The sequence below is a fragment of the Chionomys nivalis genome, chromosome 17, assembly GCF_950005125.1.
Source record: "Chionomys nivalis chromosome 17, mChiNiv1.1, whole genome shotgun sequence".
Classification (NCBI taxonomy): domain Eukaryota; kingdom Metazoa; phylum Chordata; class Mammalia; order Rodentia; family Cricetidae; genus Chionomys; species Chionomys nivalis.
Window position 1 is genome coordinate 37,238,198 of NC_080102.1, and position 17,728 is coordinate 37,255,925.

A 17,728-nucleotide genomic window follows, 5' to 3' on the forward strand; every position below is an offset into this window, starting at 1 on the left:
GACTGAACTGACAACCAGGGAGCCTGCATGGGACGGACCTAGGCTCTCTGCATAGATGTCACAGTGTGTAGCTTGGTCTTATGGAACTCCTAACAGTGGGAGCAGGAGGAGTCTCCAACTCTTTTACTGGCTTATGGGACTCTACTCCCCGTACTGGGTCACCTTGTCCAGGCTTAACACATGGGGAGATGCTTAGTCTTATTACAACTTGTTACGCCACGTTTTGCTGACACTCACAGGAGATCTTCCCTTTCCTAAACAGAAACAGGAGAGAAATGGATTGGGGGGTGGGAACAGAGTGGGGGTGACTGGGAGGAGAGGAGGGAGGGGAAACTTTAACTGGGATAGAAAACAAAATAATAAATTGATTAAAAATAATATAAATATATATATTTGTCTTTTTATTCTCCCTATCAAGGGCCAACCTAGAAATACTTCGGCTTTGTCAGCCATGTGGCTTTTTGTCTGTCTCTGGAAAGAACAGACGTATGTAAACAATCAGTGTGGCTGGGATCCAGGAAACTTTGCAGAAGCAGGTGTCAGGAGGATGGCGTGCCCACTCCTGCTCACGAGATACCTCACTGAGCTCTGCACGGGAAGAATCCGAGCCTTCGAGCTATGACTTCCTTCACCTTTTATCCAAATACCAACCAGGACTGCAGTGATTCTCTTGCTGACACTGAGTGGGACACGCCACGCCACGCCACTGTCTCCACAACAGCCTACTGGCTTCTTCCTTGTCTTTACAGCCCATTCTCTCAGAACAGACAGGCTCAGTTAAAACGTAAATTCCAGCCAGGTACTGGTGGGGCACACCTTTAATCTCAGCACAGGCAGAGGCAGAGGCAGGCAGAACTTTGTGAGTTTGAGGCCTGCCTGGTCTACAGAGAGAGTTCAAGGACAGGAGCCAAAGCTACAGAGAAACCCTGTCTCAAAACAACAACAACAAACAACAACAAAATCAGCTCACTTTTCTACTATGAATTCTCCCAAGGCTCCCTATTACCTTGGGAGTGGGGACCAACATCTCAAGATACTCTATTTTTTTTTAAAATACTTATTTATTTATTATGTATACAATATTCTGTCTCTGTGTATGTCTGCAAGCCAGAAGAGGGCACCAGACCTCATTACAGGTGGTTGGGAGCCACCATGTGGTTGCCAGGAATTGAACTCAGGACCTTTGGAAGAGCAGGCAATGCTCTTAACCACTGAGCCATCTCTCCAGCCCCTCAAGATACTCTATTAAGTCTTGTGGGTCTGACACCCTCATGATCCCCTAATCCCTTGCGCCCCTTTTTCCACTACACCTCCCCTAGCTCACTCTGCTCCAGCCACAGTGGCCTCTTTGCTTCTCTTGGAAGAACCCCGGCATACGCCTGGAGCAGGGGGTGGGTAGGTGGGTGGACGCGTCACCTTTGCCTCATGCTTCCTTCAGCTGGGGCACTCTACTCCAGGTAAGCCTGGTTCTCTCCCCCAGCTCTTTTCTGTCTTCTTGTAGTCCCCCTCCTCAGTGAGGTCTTTCCAGACACACTAAAGGCTTCAGGGTTTGGGGACACAGCTTGGTGGCAGAGCACTTTCATAGCACACACCACCTCTCCTCATCTCCTCCCGGCTTTGACTCCACGGTACACATCACCTCTAACACACCAACTACCCTGCTAACCTCCCCTGCCCGTTTACACAGAGATAGCTCCATGAGAATGCTAAAATAGCAAGCTGGGAGGTGGTGGCACACGCCTTAGTCCTAGTGCTTGGGAGGCAGAGGCGGGCAGATCTCTCTGAGTTCAAGGCCAGTCTGGTCTATAAAGCAAGTTTCAGGACAGACAGGGCTGTTACACAGAGAAACCCAGTCTCAAAAAAGAATCAAACTAACAAAGGCTAAAACAGCAGTGGTGAGGTCTCACTACGTGGCCCAAGCTGGTCTCCAATGTTCCACCCTCCTGCCTCGGAACCATCACATCTGGCTGGCCAATTGTTAGATAAATATAAAAGTATTTGAATGCACAGCGAGTGGAAGGCTAATGCACATGGCATGTTGTGAGGTCCAGGCTCCTGTGCCAGGACAAGAGGAGGGTCACAGGAGCTGAGAGGCAGCTGCCAGCAGGTACCAAGGCATATGCCAGCACACACAGACTGCACAGAGGTTGCTGCACAGACCTAAAAGCAAATACACACAGGCAGCCTGGCAAAGGCAAAGTGAAGGGCTAATAAGGGCCTGACCTTAAGGCCATGTTTACACAAAATCACACAAGAGGCGCTGTGCCAAGAATAATTATATAACAGATTATATCACCGTTTACTTTGAGGTTCCCTGGACATTCACTGTCGGCCATCTTGTGCTGACTCATAGCCCCACCCACGCACCACGTTCTGGGGAAGCCATGCTTTAACCAACTCATACCCGATAGCCACATTTCCTTCCATGTTGCCTTAAGCACAAACCAGCCCTTGTAGCCTGCTGTTCCCAACACACTCACAGCCTTAGAACCTGTAGCTGGGGTCTGTTGGAGACATGATAGAAAGACTAGGAAATCTGGGACAAAATGTGGAAGAAGTCTCTTGTGATTCGAAGGGGAGCCAGGGAAATCTTTGAAAGCTCATAGGTAAGTAAGCTAGCCTGGCGTGTGTAGTGGAAAATAACAAAGATATCTTTAAAAAGATTTGTGTTCTTTTTGATGGGTGTATGTGTGTATCTTTGTGTTGATATGGAAACGTGAGTGCAGGTACCTGCGGAGGATGGAGGAGTAGGGTACCCCTGGAGATGGAGCAACAGATGGTTGAGAAGAGTCTGATGTGGGTGCTGGGAATCAAATTTGGTCCTTTGGTCCTCAATTTAGTATGAGCCCTTATAACTGCCGAGCTGAGCCATCTCTCCAGCCCTGAGATGTGTTTTAAAGGCAGAAATCAAGAACTGACAGCCAAGGTTGTCCTCTGACCTCTACATTCCGGCACAAGCTCTCCTGTGCAGACACCCAGAATCATAGACAGGAAAAACGTTATACGTGCCAGGACGCCTGGACGCAGCTCTCCCTTGAGAAGTCATACCCATACCTGTGTGTGCACTACCCTTTCTTCGTGCCCTCGCTCTCTCTCATTCTCTCTCTCACTCTCTTTTCTTTTTCTTCTTCCTTCCTCCCTCCCTCCCTTCCTCCCTCTCTCCCCCCTCCCTTCTTTCTTCCCTCCCTTTCTTTCTTTTGGGTTTTTCAAGAAAGGATTTCTCTGTAGCTTTGGAGCCTGTCCTGGAAATAGCTCTTGTAGACCAGGTTGACCTTGAACTCACAGAGATTTGCGTGACTTTGCCTCCCAGGTGCTGAGATTAAAGGTGTGTGCCACCACTGCTTCCAAGGACTTAGCTTTGCTAGTTTTATTACCTGCAGTTTTTATCAGCACAAGAACTTCATCTGGCAAGGGGTGGATGAAGAAAGACAGGTCCTACTTCTGCCTCTCATTGACTTGCACCTCTGGGATTCACTTCTATACTCTCTCTGGCTACAAAGTGAGGATGGTAGAATTTCTCTTCAGTGTCATCATAAGGATAGAATCAGGAAGTGCAAGCTTGCCCTATTAATGTCGAGCTAATTTCTGTCTCCTCCAAGGGAGAGGACTGGTCTCCTGGATTCCGGGGAAACTCTGTGGTGCTCATAGCTACAGGACTGAGTACAACCCTTAGGAGAATTTTCTTTTCTTTTTTGATTGTTTTGTTTTGATACAGGGGTTTGTCTGTGCAGTGCTGTCTGTCCTAGAACTTGCTCTGTAGAACAGGGTGGCCTTGAACTCAGAGATCAGTCTGCTTCTGCCTCCCAAGTGCTGGGATTAAAGGCGTGTGCCACTACCTTCCTAGGATCTTCTTTTTCTTCATTTTAAGATTTCTTTTCTTTTCTTTTCTTTTCTTTTTTTTTTTTTTTTTTTTTTTTTGGTTTTTCGAGACAGGGTTTCTCTGTAGCTTTGGAGCCTGTCCTGGAACTAGCTCTTGTAGACCAGGCTGGCCTCTGCCTCCCGAGTGCTGGGATTAAAGGCGTGCGCCACCACCACCCGGCATTTATTTTATTTTCTATTTATGTGTCTGTGGGTGGAGGATGTGTGCGCACATGTGTGGGTGTGCTTGCAGGGGCCAGATGAGGGTGCTGGATCCCCTGGAACTGTGCACAGGTGGTTATAGGCCACCTGACGTGGGTGCTGGGAACAGAACCCTGGTCCTCTGCAAGAGCAGCAAGTGCCCTCACTTACTGTGGTGTCTATTTCTACAGCCCTTAGGAGATGCCCTATGATTTCATTACTAATGGCTCCTATTCAAGATGCTGTAGGAATAAGATGGAGTGGACCGCCCTGAGCTGCCCCACTCTTCCCTTTGGTAGCATGCTCTTCTGCTGCTTCCAAATGATCTCACATTTATTAGCCAGAAGTACCAACAGAAAGGACACTTTGCTTCATCATCCACTGAGGTTTTGCTGGTTGAGCATTTTTCTGTGCACGTTCGGTGCCTCCAGCCCCACTGACCCAGGCTCCTTGCCCATTCCTGTGTTTCAGATTCGGCTGTGTGGTAGTGTTGTCAAACCTGCCATTCTGAACACAGGATGAGTGTTTGCTTATGAATGGAACTCACCCTGTTAACCTTTCTGGTAGTGGGCGGGATGCCCTATCTTTTGCAAGCTTCCTTCCGCATTGCCATCACCCTAATTTTGTTCGGGGGAGTATGGAGGGTAAAGTATTTTCACTGAGAAAAATCTTCATTTATTTCCTCAAATCAAAGTTAAAACTTGAACAAATTTTAAAACTTAGCTTAAAGAAACAGTTCCCCCTGCAAAAAGAAAGATTAACTACCCTCTAATGTCACTGTCAGCAGCTCATGGTAGTGAAGCCTTGTTCCATCAGTAACACTCTATACAGTTATTAGAAACTGCAGTTATTACTTATGTTTTTTTGAGACAGGGGTTCTCTGTGCAGTTCTAGCTGCCCTGGACTCACTCAGTAGACCAGGCTGGCCCCAAATTCACAAAAATCTTCCTGCCTCTGCCTCCTGGGTGCTGGAATTAAAGGTGTGCGATACCTCTGCCCAGCTACAGTTGGTTTTAGTAACTTGTGTAAATTCTCTTATTTATTCTTTTACTGTTATAGGATATTTGTGCACTGTGTGAAGATGTATTGCTGTGACTGGTGTAATAAAAAGCTAAACAGCCAATAACTAAGCAGGAGGTGTAAGCAGGACTTCCAGTTAGAGAGAGGAAGTAGAAGAAGGAATCTAGGTATGTGAATTGCCAGGGAGATGAAATGGGAGGTGCAAAATGAACGAATGGTAAAAAGCCACGTGAAAGAACATATATTTAAAAATACAAGTTAATTTAAGATATAAGAACTAGTTAGAAATAAGCCTAAGCTATAGGCTGAGCTTTCATAATTAATAAGAAGTCTCCATGTCATTATTTAGGATCTTACTGGCAGGCCAGAGAAAAACTTATATTTTACTTATATTTTTGAGGTGAAATTTTGCAATGCAGCTCAGGTTGACCTTGTATTTGTGAAACTATACCGCTTCCTCTCAAGTGGCAGGATTATAAGTGTGTGCCCATGGCCTTGGCAACCTGTGTAGGGTCTTTCTTTTTCTTCTTTTTTTCCTCTTTCTTTCTTTCTTTCTTTCTTTCTTTCTTTCTTTCTTTCTTTCTTTCTTTTCTTTCTTTCTTTCTTTCCTTCTTTCATTATTTTGTTTGTTTTTTGAGACAGGGTTTCTTTGTGTAGTTTTTGGGGCCTGTCCTGGAACTCACTCTGTAGGCCTCGAACTCCCAGAGATCCGCCTGCCTCTGCCTCCTGAGTGCTGGGATTAAAGGCGTGTGCCACCACTGCCGGGCCTATGTAGATTCTTAACTAAACATAGAAGGGTGGTTGCATTGGCTGTCCCACAATTGGGCATTGACGTCTATGGAGGGACTAGGAGTACCAGCAACTACACTTTCCATTCGGACAGAGAGCAGTCTGGGAGATCTAACTAGGTCTCTGGCTCCAGGCTCATTAGAGAATATAAAGTTTCAAACAAATAAGGTGGGCCGAAGACGGGGAAGAGACCTGCTTAGTCAGAAGCAAATGAGTCACCAAACCCGGGTTCCTGGCTCTTCTCTGGCAGTCCTCGATATCAGCATTATTAATCTCAACTGCCATTTATGAAAATCCCAGTATAGATAGATACCAGGGTTGAGTCTTCTCAATGACCACCATCTACCCCCTGCTGTATGTGAATAGATCATTTGACCAACTTTCTACTAAAAGTGCTAAGCTATTTCCAGACATTTATTTATTTAAAGGCAATATCAGGTTGGGCTCTAACTGAACTAGTTTGAACTCCTGATCTTCCAGTCCCCAGCATATAAGGGTTGGACTTACAAGTATGCAATGACCACACTCAGCATTCCTTGATGTCTTGAGTTATGGATCCAGACAACAAATAAAAACTCTATCACATAGCACTCACAGTTTAGGGGCTGGGTAGACTGCTAGGTTGGAAATGCTTGCTGAGCTGTCACAATGACGTGAGTTTGATCCCCAGCATCCATCGAAAAAGCTAAATGTGTGTTTATAACCTCAAAGCTATGACAGAGGAGACAAGAGGACTCCTGGGGTCCCATGGCTAGCCCAGTGGGTGAGCTCCAAGATCAGTGAGAGACCTTGTCTATACATACATACATACATACATACATACATACATACATACATACATACATACATAAGGTGACGAGGGATTAGGAAAAGACATCCACACAAGCGCCCACGTGCAAACATTATCGTTTTTGGTCTTAATCCAATCTAATCAGAAGTCCCATATTTTGATTTGCAATCTGGCTTGGGAGAACCTGGCAAAATCAAAGCAGGTTTTCCCTGGTTATGTCTTGTGGTTTTGTTGGCTTTCTTACTATCCTCATGAGCTGTCGTGAAGAAAGAAAAGTTCAGGGCTATCCCGGGTTGCTTGTGGTCAGGGCGAGCCAGGGGCAGCCTCTTGCCTCTAACCAACCTGTCTGCCAAACTGCCGTCACGAGGACCTTCCGCCCGATGCAGACATGGCCGCCATTAGCCACGCAGGATTGGCTCCAACGGGAATCTCGACCGCCCCCTGGCAACAGAAGTGACTTCCATTGGGCTGTTATAGAAGACGGAGGCGCCCGGCCGCGTGTGCGGCCGTGCTTGGGGGCGGGGCCGCAGCCTGACTGCCGCATGGGCTCCGTCGATTGGTGGAGAGCCGTAGGGCGTCTGATGGTCGGGGCGAGTTTGTTTGCAGAAGTAGGAGGGCGGAGCATTGCTGAGTAAGCCGAGGTGAGTGACGGCGCGGCAGGGGCGGGGCTTGACGGCCCTACCCAAACCTTATGGGTCCCCCCACATCCCCTGTCTCGGAAGTCGCCAGTTGGACCCTCCCTGCTTAGGACTGGCCTCGCGTCTCGTCTGTGAGGCTCGGCCTCCGTTAACTCGTGTCTGATCCTCCCCTCCCCCCAATGCTCCCGGCTTCTGTCCTTTGATCCCTTGGCGTCCCCAACTCCCATCCGCATTCTTCTCGGTTGCCTCCCTTAGATTCCCTAACTTCCTAAATTAACCCTTTTCCCAGCTCAGTGCCCCGGCTTACACCCTGGACTGCCCCTTGTCCCCAACTCCTCCCTGTGCGCTTCTAAGTGCTCCTGGGTTTTCTGCCTCGGTAAATTATTGCCCGATTTCCTCCAGGCCACCTGCTTCCTGTGTCCCTCCCTTTGTGTCCCCCCCGCCCCCCATTTCTAACTCCCTGCTTATCTTTTCTCGTGCCTCTGATTTTCATCTGCTCCCCAGTGTTCTCCCCAGTCTTCTAGCCCCCAATTCTGGGTTTACCTCCAGCTCCCACAGATGACCTGGAAGCTGGTGACAGGGAGCCTATGACCCAGGTGATTATGTGACTGTGTCAGGGATTGGGTGTGAGACTGGGAGGGCACAAGGGCTCGTGGATCTGTGCCTGTGTTTTTAATGGGCTACTCACATGACCCCAAACAAATACTAACCCTTCCTCTAAGGTTCCCTCACCTGCCCTCTTGCCTGCCCAACAGGATTGGGCAGGTTTGGTTTGGCATTGTTGAAGCTCCACCCTTGGGCGAGTTCAGTGTTTTGTTTTTGTCCCAGCCTTTCTGGAACTTGGAGGCCCTGTTCTCCCCCGGTCTCAGTTTCCTCACTGTCCCAGACAGGACTGTATTTCCTGCCCCACTATGGCTGCCATGAGGCTCAGTATTTGAGAAGAGGTAGAAGACAAAGCTAGTGGCCAGTGTGGCCCTGTACAAGTGTGTGTGTCATAGGCAAGATGGAAAGGGAAAGAGACCGGTGATGGGGGAGAGAGGAGCGGAAGTACATTTCCTTTTGTTCATGTTTTCAATGTTTATTAATCACTGCTATTACACAGGCTCTTTTATTCATGTTACCTTTACTGTTCATTCGTTTTCCACTGAGCAAATATTGATGTACCAGTGCTGCTCCCACCAAGCATGAGGAAGGAAAGCCAGTGGCCTCCCTTGCCGGGGCTGTGCTCATGAGCTTGGAGCTGGATTTTCATGGAGAGCGTCCCTAGTGTATTATTTTTAAAAATGATTTATTTTTATTTAATGCATATGGGTGTTTTGCCTGCATCTAAGTTCACTCCATGTGTGCCTGGTGTGGATGTGTGTTGGGGAAGGAACTGGAGTTACAGAAGGTTGTGAGCTGCCATGTGGGTGCTGGGAATTGAACTCCGGTCCTCTTTGAGAGCAGCAACTCTTTACTTCTGAGCCACCTCTCCAGCTCTGAGGGTTCCCAGTGTCTAATAGATTGACTTGATTTTTGAAGTTGACAATGTTACGAAGAGGTCTCCGTGTAGTAGAAATCGTACTTTGAATTTTGTTCCTGAGCTAATGTCATGTGACTTGATCCTGCTCATACTGGGTAGGACCCAGTGACCCGCGCCCAGGCAGCTGTGGTACCCGAGGGGGAATGGCAGATGCTGCTCAGTGTTCCATGTTATTGAATCACATTGCTTCTGGGGCAGATGCCTTCCCTGCTTTTCGTCCTGTGTCTCACGTGTGACACCAGCCGTGTGACTGTCATGTTGTATAAAGGTTCCTACTGTGGGCTCAGTGCTTAGGGTGTTTCCTCACCCCTCTATGTGATTATGGTAGCACACTTAAAAGGGGATTTCAAAAAAAAAAAGGGGGGGGGATTTCCTATTTGCCCAGCAAAGTGTTATTACCAAGATACCTAAATACTGTGCCTATGTGTGCATTCTTCTGCACCTAAACGCCCCATGTATGTACACAAGGAAGTGTGGCCTGTGTGGAGGGCATACACTCCCAGGCATTGTGTACAGATTGAAAGCTATAGGAAGTCAATAGCAACAACAGGTTGGCGCACGCCTTTAATCCCAGCACTCAGGAGGCAGAGACAGGCGGATCTCTGTGAGTTTGAGGCCAGTCTGGTCTACAAGAGCTAGTTCCAGGATGGGCTCCAAAGCCACAGAAAAACCTTGTCTCGGGGAAAAAAACAGACAAACAAACCAGCGACAACAGGCCTCATAGCTGCATCAGTCCTCGGGTTCTCAACCTGCAGCCTGGGGGTGGGGTGGACAGGAGAGGTGCCAGCTGCTCAGGAGGATAGTACTCTAGTGTTCCGATTGTGAGACATGCTGTGACAGGCAGTTTTGTGTGTTTAGGTGTGCGTCCAGAAGCCCCCACAACCATCATCTGAGATCTGCTCAGATATTTTGGCCTGTTTCTCCTCCTCCTATGACTGTCTGGTTCAGGTGGAGGCAGCCCCATCACTAAACAACTTTCATGGCAGGCTAAAAATGCGCTTGGTTCTTGGTACCCTGCTGGCTGGTGAAACTGATGTTTCCAGGAGGAACCAGTCCAGCACCCTCTGGTACTCCTGTAAGACCCAGTAGTGCTAGAAGGGTCTCTTGGTGGTGGCTGCGGTTGGGTGAGGCAGGTGCTTCTCGGAGGAAAACAGAAGGCTGGGTTCAGCTCCTTTCTTTGTAGAGAAAGGCAGAAGAAGGCGGGGCCTCCTTGTTACTTGCTTCAGGGATGCTCACATTCATTTGTTCCCATTCTGCCAGTGATTTGTTAAGCTAATGATAAACTTAATGTTTATCAAACAGCTGCTGGAAATGTGTGCCATGCCCTTGAAGAAGGAATAAAAGCAGTGTCATGGTTCCTTTGGGAGGGACCCCCATGGTGTGGGGTTGCAGAGGAGATAGACTGAGAGAAAAGACGGCTTCTGGGAGAGGTGGCCCCCAAACTGGGTCTTGAGAGATGAGAGAGGGAGGTTTATCTGAGTGCACGCTTCTTATCTGTCAGGAGAGAGAGGTTAAGGGGCAGTGGGTAATGTGGACCAGGAGATGAGGGTGCTGGTGTGCCTGTACACACTGAGGCACAAGCCTAGCATGTCTGGGAGATAATGCTGGTGCTCAATGACTAGAGTAGGGGTGGGGGGCGTGCAGGCTGGCCCTCTTCTGGGGATTCGGACATGGGCTCTGGAGTTTGGGTTTTCTCTGAAGTGTTGGAGATCCATGGAGTGTACAGGGTCAGCAGGGAGGCATGGCCATTCGATGGGGAGGTGCGGTCACGCAGCAGGGGAGATGGTCATTTGCTCCGTAGTCTGCCTGTGGATAGGCACAGAGGAGCCGTGTGGGTAAGACTGGGCCAGGACCTGGACTTCACACACCTCCATTTAGAAACGTCTTGAATGCCAGCTGTAGGAAGGAGCCAGTCCAGTGCTTGCTTTGCCTTTGGAGCAGCGAAGGACCCAGGATGGTAAGGAGGGGCTCTGGTGTACACAGGGAGAACATTCTGGGTCCTATAGAAGGGACTGGGTGAGTCCTGGCTCCCACTTAGCAGCTTCTACCTGAAACCATCCAAGAGTGAGGAGGCCAGACAAACAGCCTGGTAACCTTAGCAAGAGAGTGACCCCAAAGAGTGGCCCAGCTCCTGTCTCTCCTGAGACCTGCCTAAGGACCTTGGTGACTGATGTGGATGCAGACCTCCCTCAGCCAGGCCAGACAACATGCTTGTCCATGGTGGCCATGCAGGCCTCTGTCCTTCTAGCCATTCCCTCTGCTGTACAGGCTGGGGGTGGGGTCTCCCCATCCCCCTTAAGTGCCTTCTGTCTTTCCCTTAGAACTTGAGCCCCGTCCTCTAATGTCCTTATCCAGGGATCATGCACTTGGAGCAGAGCCTGGGCTCTGAACCCACGTATCCCCTTCTGGAGAACTGCAGACCCTTCCAGGGCCCCTCCAGGACTTTTGTTTTTCGTTTTGGTGGCCTTGTCTTTTGAACCCTCCATTTGAGGCCCTCCCTGGATGTGAGTTCCCTGTCTCTGTCGTGGGTCTCCTAGCCTTTGGCCTTCCTCTCTTCAGTCCCTCCAGGACAGTCTCAGATCCCACAGACACTGTCTTTCTTCCAGAAACAAACCAAGCAGGTCCACTGGGCCCTGACCAGGTGGGTGATAGACACCGAGCTTGACCATGCGCTGCAGTGAGCACTGGCAGCACCACCATGGACAGTTTGGGCTTTTCTCTTTTAACTTGTAGCACTTATACCCGGAAAAAGGCAGTCTGTGTCAGATGCCCCATCAAGGAGCCAGCTCCGGCACAGAACAGAAAGCGAATGTTATAGGAACATAGGAGCTGAAAGAAGCAAGCCCAGCAGGTGAGGAGGGGGCACCTAGTGGAGGATCCTTACAGGCTCTGGGAGCTGCTTGTTCCCAGTCTGAATTCTCCCCTGTGGCTAGCCTGGAAGGACCTAGCTGGGCCCTGAGGTGGTAGGGACAGGATGGCAGGAGAAAGGCCTGTAGCATCCCTGGCTGTCCATGCATGCTTGTTCCAGGATGTGACCCACAGGTCCCTAGGCTTCATTTCCTCTCTTCAGCTGGTGAGAACAATGGCTGCTGTTAGAACTGTCACAGGGGGCTGGCATCCTGGCCTTTTCCCTAGTCACATCATTGTATCACTCTGGCCCCAGCAGGCTGGAGGGAAGCCAGGCCTTTCAGCACAGGGGCGGTGTCTCTGCTAGAGGGTGCTGGGGTGGGGACCTTCCTCTAAGTGAGACTGCTGGTCCCACTGGTGAGTGGGTTAGACCAGCAGGGCTCTTGGGTGTTCTGGAGGCTCTTCCATCCCTGGAGCACTATTCCACATCTGACCTGGCTGCTGGCAAATCTGCATGAAGCTATAGATAGCTCTTCTGTGCTAGGCCTGACACGCAGCCCAGACTACACACCTGCTTTCCATAAAGCCATAGTAATTTTGTGTGCCACTTGGGAAATCAGGAAAAGCAACAGTATTACCCTCAAAAGCACGACCTTCACCACCAGACATCCTGGTATGCTTCTTTTATCTATTGTCTTTTTTATTTTGGGTTTAATTTATTTTTTATATGTGGGGGTGTGTGGAGTGCATGCTATGATGGACATGTGGAATCAGAGGAAACTTCATGGAGTCGCCTCACCCCCTCCTCTTTAGTATGGCTTCCAGGGGGCGAAGTCAGGTTTCTGGGCTTGCACGGTAACTGCCTTTATCCAGTGAGCCATCTGTCCAGTTCTTTAAAAAAATATGCAAAGTATTTTCTCAGTGGAATTTTGTCGTAAGAAACTTGATGGGAAACTTTAATCCCATCATATGGGAGGCAGAGGCAGGTGGATATCTGTGAGTTAGGACAACCTGGTCTACAGAGCAAGCTCCAGTACAGCCAGGGCTGTGACACAGACAAACCCTGTCACAAACAAAACAGGGAGGGAGGGAGGGAGGGAGGGAGGGAGGGAGGAAAAGAAAGCAGAAGAGAAAGTTGAATTGAATCGAGCAATACTTCGTGCAGGGTGAGAGGCTTGCTTTGAAGTCTCACAGAGGACGCAGCAGTCATACCTCACCCTGTCAGTTGTGTGACTTCAGGCATGTCACTTAACCTTTCTGTTACTTGGTGTCCTCCCATGTAAAGTGAGGATAATGGCACTGGGGGTGGCTGTGCAGAAGGGATGAGCATGTATATGATTTTTATTACATTTTACCATTTTTATTGTCTGTGTGTGCATTTGTGTGTGTGTGTGTGTGTGTGTGTGTATTATGTTGTATACGTGGGAGCCAGAGGATAACTTAAGTCAGTTCTCTCCTTCCACCTGTGAGTCTGAAGGATCAACCTGGTTGTCAGGCCTGGCTGTAAGTTCCTTAATGTGCCAAGCCACCTTGTTACCATGGTAGTCTTAATTTTTTTTTTTTTTTTTTTTTTTTGGCTTTTCGAGACAGGGTTTCTCTGTGGTTTTGGAGCCTGTCCTGGAACTAGCTCTTGTAGACCAGGCTGGTCTCGAACTCACAGAGATCCGCCTGCCTCTGCCTCCCAAGTGCTGGGATTAAAGGCGTGCGCCACCACCGCCCGGCGGTAGTCTTACTTTTAATCATAACTTTATTTATTTTTTTTAATTTTATTTATTTATTATGTATACAATATTTGGTCTGTGTGTATGCCTGCAGGCCAGAAGAGGGCACCAGACCTCATTATAGATGTTTGAGAGCCACCATGTGGTTGCTGGGAATTGAACTCAGGACCTTTGGAAGAGCAGGCAATGCTCTTAACCTCTGAGCCATCTCTCCAGCCCTAATCATAACTTTATGGTGTCTGTCCAGACTCATTTATTCTCTATTTTGTGATCTTTGATTTTTTTTTTTTAAGAGTCTCTCTTTGTAGCCCTGACTATTCCGGAACTCACAATGTAGACCAGGCTAGCCTTGAACTCAGAGATCCATCTGCCTTTGCCTCCAGAGTGCTGAGATTAAAGACCTGTGCCTCTACACTCTGTAGGTGGAGTTTTCCTGTGCTGGCAGCTGCTCACACCTAATCACTCAGAAACTTAATATTAACTGTAAATGCTCAGTCAATAGCTCAGGCCTTTTACTAGCTACTCTTACATTTAAATTAACGCGCATTTCTTATCTATGCTTTGCCATGTAGCTCAATACCTTTTCTCAGTATGACATACCCATCTTGCTTCTTTCTGCATCTGTTGACAACCCTGACTCCACCCTTCTTCCTCCCAGCAGTCTCGGTTTGGCTCTCTCGCCTAACCTTGTCCCCTTCTTTATTAAACCAACCACAGCAACATATATTCACACAGTATAAAGGAATATTTCACAATGCCCAGCTGTGACCTTTGATCTATGTTGTTCTATTTCTTGACCCAATAGCCATTGTTCAATTTTTTTTTTTTTTTTTTTTTTTTTGGTTTTTTCGAGACAGGGTTTCTCTGTGGTTTTGGAGCCTGTCCTGGAACTAGCTCTTGTAGACCAGGCTGGTCTCGAACTCACAGAGATCCGCCTGCCTCTGCCTCCCGAGTGCTGGGATTAAAGGCGTGTGCCACCACCGCCCGGCCATTGTTCAATTTTTTACTTGAATTTAGTCCTACATGTAAATGAGATTATGTGAAATTTTTCTTATTTCTTATTTTATTGAGCCTTGTGTCTTACTGTTTTTTTTTAAGGTTTATTGATTTTTATTTTGTGTATACTTACTTATTTTGTCTGCATGTATGTCTGTGAACCACGTGAATACCTGGCATCTGTGGAGGCAGAAGAGGGTGCCAGATCCCCTGGAACTGGAGTTTCAGATGGTTGTAAGCTGCCATGTGGGTTCTGGGAACTGGAAGAGCAGCCAGTGCTCCTAACCTCTGAACCACCTCTCCAGCCCTGTCTACTTTGATTTGTCAAGACAGGGTCTTACCATATACTCAGAACTGGCCTGGAATGTGCGACATGCCCAGGCTGACCACCTGCATTTGCCTCCCGAGTGGTGGGATATCAGGTGTGGGCCACCAAGCATGACTGCCCCTGTGTTCAAGGAGAGGACCACGCTTGTGTTCTTCCCACCACGTCTCGCTGTTGTCATAGAAGCTGCAGTTGTATTCGCTAAGATTTAGTTTCCTTATCTGTAAAATGGGGGTGGGGTGACTAAATAGAGATAGCATTAGAACAGCCCCGACTGCACCATGTGGGCCCGGATGCCCCTGAACTCCACCCCTGGAGTGGGGCTGGGATTGTGGGTGTACACGAGCATGCCCAGTTTATGCAGTGCTAGGGTTTGCAGACTCTGGGCCTTGTCCTTAGTGTGTGCCAGGCAAGCACGCTCCCAACAGTGCCAGCTCTTGATGCCATTGTTAGCACCAGGGCCACCTGGACACAAGCACTGCAGGGCCACAACTGTCTGAGAAGGAAACAGGCTGCTAGGTGACTAACAGGTGATGTGTCTGGTGTGTGGAAGTTATGGAAAGGGCTTGTGTGTGCACCTGGGTGAGGGACACCAGGGTGGTTTGCCTTCACCATGCATCTGGAAGTGCATAACGTTTACAACTAATGAATAGCTTATTTCTGGAATTCTCCATGAACGCTTTCAGAATGCAGCTGCTGAATCTGGAAAGGGAAGCTCTGAGGTGGCATCATGGCTGACCCCGCTCTGTTCTTAGCTCACTCTGTAGGCCACTTGGTTTGTCACCATTCCATCTCCAAGGCCAGTCCTCTTTTTCTACCTTGGACCAGAGCAGAACAAGGCTGAGAACTGGTCTCCACGCAGGTGCCACCTCCCTCAGGACATCCCTAGTGTGGTGCTCTGTCTGTGCTGTCTGGTCTACTCTTCAGCAGGTGGCATGTTGACTCTGAGTTAGAGGGTGGCCTCTGGGGAAGGTAGTGTGCTTTCTTTTCTTTTTTTTTTTTTAATATTTTTTATTTATTTATTAAGTATACAATATTCTGTCTGGATATATGCCTGCAGACCAGAAGAGGGCAGCAGATCTCATTACAGATGGTTGTGAGCCACCATGTGGTTGCTGGGAATTGAACTCAGGACCTTCGGAAGAGCAGGCAATGCTCTTAACCGCTGAGCCATCTTGCCAGCCCCTGGTAGTGTGCTTTCTGGGAGCCTAGGAAAACACACATCTCTAACTCTGGAACTGGGGGTGCAGCCTGATGAATGTGGGGCCCTGGGTTCCATCTTTAGTGTACATGGCACACAAATCCAAGACTCCAATCTAAACTGGGAGACAATTTTTGTTGCAGAAACTCTGACTGAATTTGTAGGGATTTTTTTGTTGTTTGTTTGTTTTAATCTCAGCTAAGGAGGTAGCTCAGTCGTTCTAGTGTGAGGACCTGAGTTCATCCCCAGCCTACATGTAAAAAAGCTGGACAGTTGCATGGTGGTGGCCACACTTGAATCCCAACAATTGGAAGACAGATGCAGGTGGACCTCTGAGTCTGAGGCCAGCCTGATCTACAAAGTGAGTTCCAGGACAGCCAGAACGGTTACACAAAGAAACCCTGTCTCAAAAAAACCCAACAAACAAAAACAAACAAACAAAGCTGGGCACAGTTGCCTGCACTTGGGTTCATGGTGCTGGAGAGACAGTCAGGAGGTGCTGGGTCTCACTTGCTATTCCATCTGACTTTCTTGGCGAGTTCCAGGTTAGTGAGAGAGACCCTGTCTCAGCAACAAGGTGGGAAGCACCTGAAAGTTGGCCCTGGTTCCACAAGCACGCGCAGACATTGGCACACATCTCTATGTTCACAAATCCCCAAACACACACTTGGTGTGTCTGAGCCTGAGTTCACTTTCATCCCAGGGACCCATCTTGGTGAATGCTTTCAGAGCTCTGTGAGAAACCAGTGACAGGGTGCAGAGACAGTCACTCCCTGCCCCCTTCCTAGTAGTGTGGTGCAGTCTGGTGTGTCATAGTGAGGGGCCCTTGGCTTTGCTTGTGGAATCGACATGTGCTATCTGCAGAACGTCATCTTTAACTTGGAGGTGAGAAGCTGTTTACTTGCCCAGGCCTTGTCTCAGACAGCACATCCACACCCGCTGTCCTTACTGTCAGCAACAGTCCTCTGTCAGAGTGGTCCCTGGCCTGGCCTGGGACTCTAGAACTTTCCGTCAGACCTGCTGTTCCCCTCAGGGCCATTTCTTTCCTTTTCAGGTTCCTGCAGGTCCAGAATCAGGGCCCAGAGCTGTGGGGATGATGGAGTGCCTGGCAGGACACCTGTAGGTGGGCATGAGAGACTTTGTCCAACTGACCAGAGACCTTATGTTCTTCCAGAGTGAGGAGGCAGGCTGGGCCCCCACCTGCCGCACGGAGGATGCAGTTCTTCGGACGCCTCGTCAACACCCTCAGTAGTGTCACCAACTTGTTCTCAAACCCATTCCGGGTGAAGGAGGTGTCAGTGGCTGACTACGCCTCCAATGAGCGGGTTCGAGAGGAAGGGCAGCTGATCCTGTTCCAGAATGCTTCCAGTCGTACCTGGGACTGCATCCTGATCAACCCTAGGAACCCACAGAATGGCTTCCGGTAGGTGACGGGCAGTGGGAATGCACCTCTCCTTTCATTCCTTCCTCTTCAGCTTTTGGGGTTCATGTGGATAGGGCTTCTTTGGAGCTCTGCCTGAAAGTTATAGTACTGGAGGGAAGGGCTGGGAAGAGAAAATAGCGGATCAGTTCCCGAGTCCTCCTGTAGATGGCGGGAAGGAGGAAGAATGGGGAAGCTGAGAGGGACCCGCTGGGGTGGCCTTCATCTGGATCTTGGTTTGGACAGCTAGTGTGTAAGGGCTGGTGCTAGGCCTGCTGGGACTCCTTGAGCCTAGAAAGCTAGGGCAGGATGCCTGGGCAAGGCAGGGTGGGAAAAGGGGAGAGAGAGTCCACAGAGCCAAGCCTCCATTTCAGGGTCTGATGGAGCTGGGCTGCCTGAT

The 17,728-nt window shown here is 49.0% G+C and overlaps 1 protein-coding gene across 4 annotated transcripts in view; it reads left to right on the forward strand.

Moving 5' to 3' along the window:
- The first annotated feature begins 7,174 nt into the window (after positions 1-7,174).
- Pla2g6 (phospholipase A2 group VI) overlaps positions 7,175-17,728 on the forward strand; it is a 46,593-nt gene continuing 36,039 nt past the window's right edge. For 2 of the 4 annotated variants that reach the window (XM_057792362.1, XM_057792365.1), the window contains exons 1-2: positions 7,343-7,892; positions 17,083-17,331. In XM_057792362.1, coding sequence (XP_057648345.1) covers positions 17,123-17,331 — 209 coding nt within the window. In that variant the 5' untranslated portion in view covers positions 7,343-7,892; positions 17,083-17,122. Of the gene's footprint in view, positions 7,300-7,342; positions 7,893-12,284; positions 12,339-17,082; positions 17,332-17,728 lie in introns of those variants that run through there. The other 2 variants (XM_057792363.1, XM_057792364.1) reach the window with 2 other exon arrangements.